Raw genomic sequence first — 3,753 nt, 5'->3', positions numbered from 1 at the left:
ACAAAGGCAGCAGCAACAACAGTGTCGAACAAGGCAGGCAGCAGCAGCACGTGTCCAGCCACAGACAGGCAGCAGCAACGTATCAGCCATAGACGGGCAGCAACACGGTAATCCCAGCTTCTGAGACAGGCAGCAGCACGTGTCAACCTGGACAGGCAGCAGCAACACATATCCCAGCCACAGACGGGCAGCAGCACGTCAGCCTGGACATGAGCAGCAACAACAGACAAGCAGCAACAACGCATTATCAACAACAGACCAGGCAGCAGCAGCAACGTATCAACCACAGACAGGCAGCAGCAGCAACACGTATCAACCACAGACAGTCAGCAGCAACACGTGTCAGCCACAGACAGGCAGCAACAACCGTGTCCAGCCATAGACGAGCAGCAACAACACGTATCAACCACAGACAGGCAGCAGCAACGCGGCTGTCAACTAGAACCAGGCAGCAACAACACATATCAATACAGACAGGCAGCAACAACACGGCGTGTCAGCCACAGACAGGCAACAGCAACACGTGTCAACCACAGACAGGCAGGGCAGCAACACGTAATCAACCACAGACCAGGCAGCAGCTACATGTCAACCACAGACAGGCGAGCAACACGTATCAACCACAAAAGGCAGCAGCAAACGCGGCCAACCACACAGACCAGCAGCAACACTTGTCAACCACAGACCAGATACCAAACACTTGTCAACCACAGACGGGCAGCAGCAACACGCATCAACCACAGACAGGCAGCAACAACACACGTGTATGCAACCACAAAAGGCGGGCAACAGCAACACGTATCCAACCACAGACAGGCAGCAGCAGCACGTATCAACCACAGACAGGCAGCAGCAGCAACACGTGTCCAGCCACTGCGAACCAGGCAGCAGCAACACGTATCAACCACAAAGGCAGCAGCAACACGTGTCCAGCCACAGACAGGCAGCAGCAACACGTATCAACCACAGACAGGCAGCAGCAACACGTGGCAATAACCACCACAGACAGGCAGCAACAACGGTGTCAACCACAGACAGGCCACTGTAAACGCCTATCAACACGGAAGCAGGCAGCAACAGCACGTGTCAACCATAGACAGGCAACGCAGCCAACACGTATCAACCACAAAAGGCAGCAACAACGTGTCAACCACAGACAGGCAGCAGCAACACGTATCAACCACTGAACCAGGCAGCAGCAACACGTATCAACCACGCGACCGACAGCAGCAACGTGTCAACCACAGACAGGCCCGCAGCAACGCTTGTCAACCACAGACAGGCAGCAGCAGCACGCATCAACCACAGACAGGCAGCACGTGTCAACCACAAAGAGCAGGCAACAACAACAGTATCAACCACAGACAGGCAGCAACAACGTATCAACAGACGAACCCAGCAGCAACCGTGTCCAACCATAGACAGGCAGCAACAGCGCACGTGTCAACCACAGACGACAGCAACTAACACGTGTCAACCACAGACGGGCAGCAGCAACACGCGTGTCCAACCACAGACCAGGCAGCAGCAACACGTGCCAACCACAGACAGGCAGCAACAGCGTGTCCAGCCACAGACAGCAGCAACAGCATAATCAACCACAGACAGGCAGCAGCAACACGTGTCAACCCTGAACAGGCAGCAGCACGTGTCAACCACAGACGCCAACAGCAACACGTGTCAACCTGGATGAGCAGCAACACGTATCAACCACAGACAAGGCAGCAACAACACGCGTATCAACCACAACAGACAGGCAGCAGCAACACGTATCAACCAGACAGTCCAGCAGCAACACGTGTCAGCCACAGACAGGCAGCAGCAACTGCGTGTCCAGCGCCATAGACAGGCAGCAGCAACACGTATCCCAGCCACAGACAGGCAGCAGCAACGCGTATCCAGCCACAGACAGGCAGCAACAACACATGTCAGCCACAACAGACGAGCAGCAGCAACACGTAATCCCGGCCACAGACCAGACGGCAGCAACACGTATCCAGCCACCAGACGGGCAGCAGCAACGTATCAACCACAGACAGGCAGCAGCAACACATAATCCCAGCCACCAGACAGGCAAGCAGCAACGCTTTACGTGGCCAACCACAGACGAGCCAGCAGCAACACATTAATCCAACCACAGGCAGGCAGGCAGCAGCACGTGTCAACCACAGAACCAGGCAGCAGCTACATGTCCAGCCACAGACAGGCGAGCAGCAACGCGTATCAGCCACAAAAGGCAGCAGCAACGCACTTGTCCCAACCACAGACGGGTAGCAGCAACCTTGTCAACCACAGACAGGCCGCAAGCAACACGTGTCAACCACCACAGACAGGTAGCAGCAACACGTGTCAACCACAGACAGGCAGCAGCAACACGTGTCAGCCACAGGCAGGCAGCAGCAACGCATTATTAATCAGCCACAAAACCGCAACAACACGTATCAACTTCACAAAAGGCAGCAGCAGCAACCACAGACAGGCAGCAGCCTACATGTCAGCCTAGACAGAGCGGAAAGCAACACGTATATCAACAACAACGCCCATCTACAGACAGGTAGCAACGTGCTTATCCAACCTGTGAACCAGCAGGCCACCAATAACACTTATCCAGCCACAGACGAGCAGCAGCAACACGCATCAACCACGAACAGGCAGCAACGCTTGCAGTGTCAACATAAAAGGCAAACAGCAACAACACGTATCAACCACAGACAGGCAGCAGCAACACGTATCAACCATAGACAGGCAGCAGCAACACGTGTCCAACCACAGACAGGCAACAGCAACACGTGTCAACCACAGACCAGCAGCAACAACACATGTCCAACTGAACAGGCAGCAGCAACACGTGTCAACCTGAACCAAACAGCAAAGCACGTGTCAATACAGACGACAGCAGCAACACGTATCAACCACCAGACAGCCAGCAACAACACGTATCCTAGCCAGACAGGCAGCAACACGTATCAACCACAGACAGTCAGCAGCAACACGTGTCAACCACGGGCAACGCTTACGTAGCCAACCATAGACAGGCAGCAACAACACGTATCAACCACAGACAGGCAGCAGCAACACGTGTCAACCACAGACAGGCAGCAGCAACACATGTCCAGCCACAGACAGGCAACAACAGCAATATTCAGCCACAGACAGGCAGCAACAGCTTGCGTGTCCAGCCACAGACAGAGCAGGCAGCAACACGTAATCCCAGCCACAGACAGGCAGCAGCTACACATGTCCAGCCACAGACAGGCAGGCAGCAGCACGTATCAAGGCAGCAGCACTTGTCAGCCACAGACAGGTAGCAACACTTGTCCCAACCTGAGACAGGCCGCAGCAGCACGTGTCCAGCCACAGACGGGCAGCACGTGTCAGCCACAGACAGGCCTTGGCAGCAACACGTAATCCCAGCCACCAGGCAGGCAGCAGCAACACGTGTCAACCTAAAAAGACAGCAACAACGTATCAACCACAAAAGGCAGCAACAACACGTGTCAACCAGACAGCTACATGTCATCAACCACAGACAGGCAGGCAGCAGCATCAATACAAAAGGCAGCAGCAACACTTGTCAGCCAACCACAGACGGGTAGCAGCAACACTTGTCAACCACAGACAGGCCACAGCAACACGTGTCAACCACAGACAGGCAGCAGCAACACGCATCAACCACAGACAGGCAGCAGCAACACGTGTCCAACCACAGACAGGCAGGCAGCAACACGTATCAACCTAAAAGGCAGCAACAAC

General features: G+C 54.9%; 1 protein-coding gene across 1 annotated transcript; it reads left to right on the top strand.

Annotated features, from left to right (window-relative positions):
- Positions 1–209: 209 nt before the first annotated feature.
- On the top strand, positions 210–1,187 carry LOC121872470. Its single transcript, XM_042375259.1, has one exon. The coding sequence runs from the start codon at positions 210–212 to the stop codon at positions 1,185–1,187; it is 978 nt and encodes a 325-aa protein (XP_042231193.1).
- The last annotated feature ends 2,566 nt before the right edge of the window (positions 1,188–3,753 follow it).

Source organism: Homarus americanus, unplaced genomic scaffold (genome assembly GCF_018991925.1).
Source record: "Homarus americanus isolate GMGI-L3 unplaced genomic scaffold, GMGI_Hamer_2.0 scaffold11302, whole genome shotgun sequence".
NCBI lineage: Eukaryota > Metazoa > Arthropoda > Malacostraca > Decapoda > Nephropidae > Homarus > Homarus americanus.
Note: the sequence above shows the minus strand (reverse complement) of the source record. Positions and strands in the feature narration are given on the sequence as shown.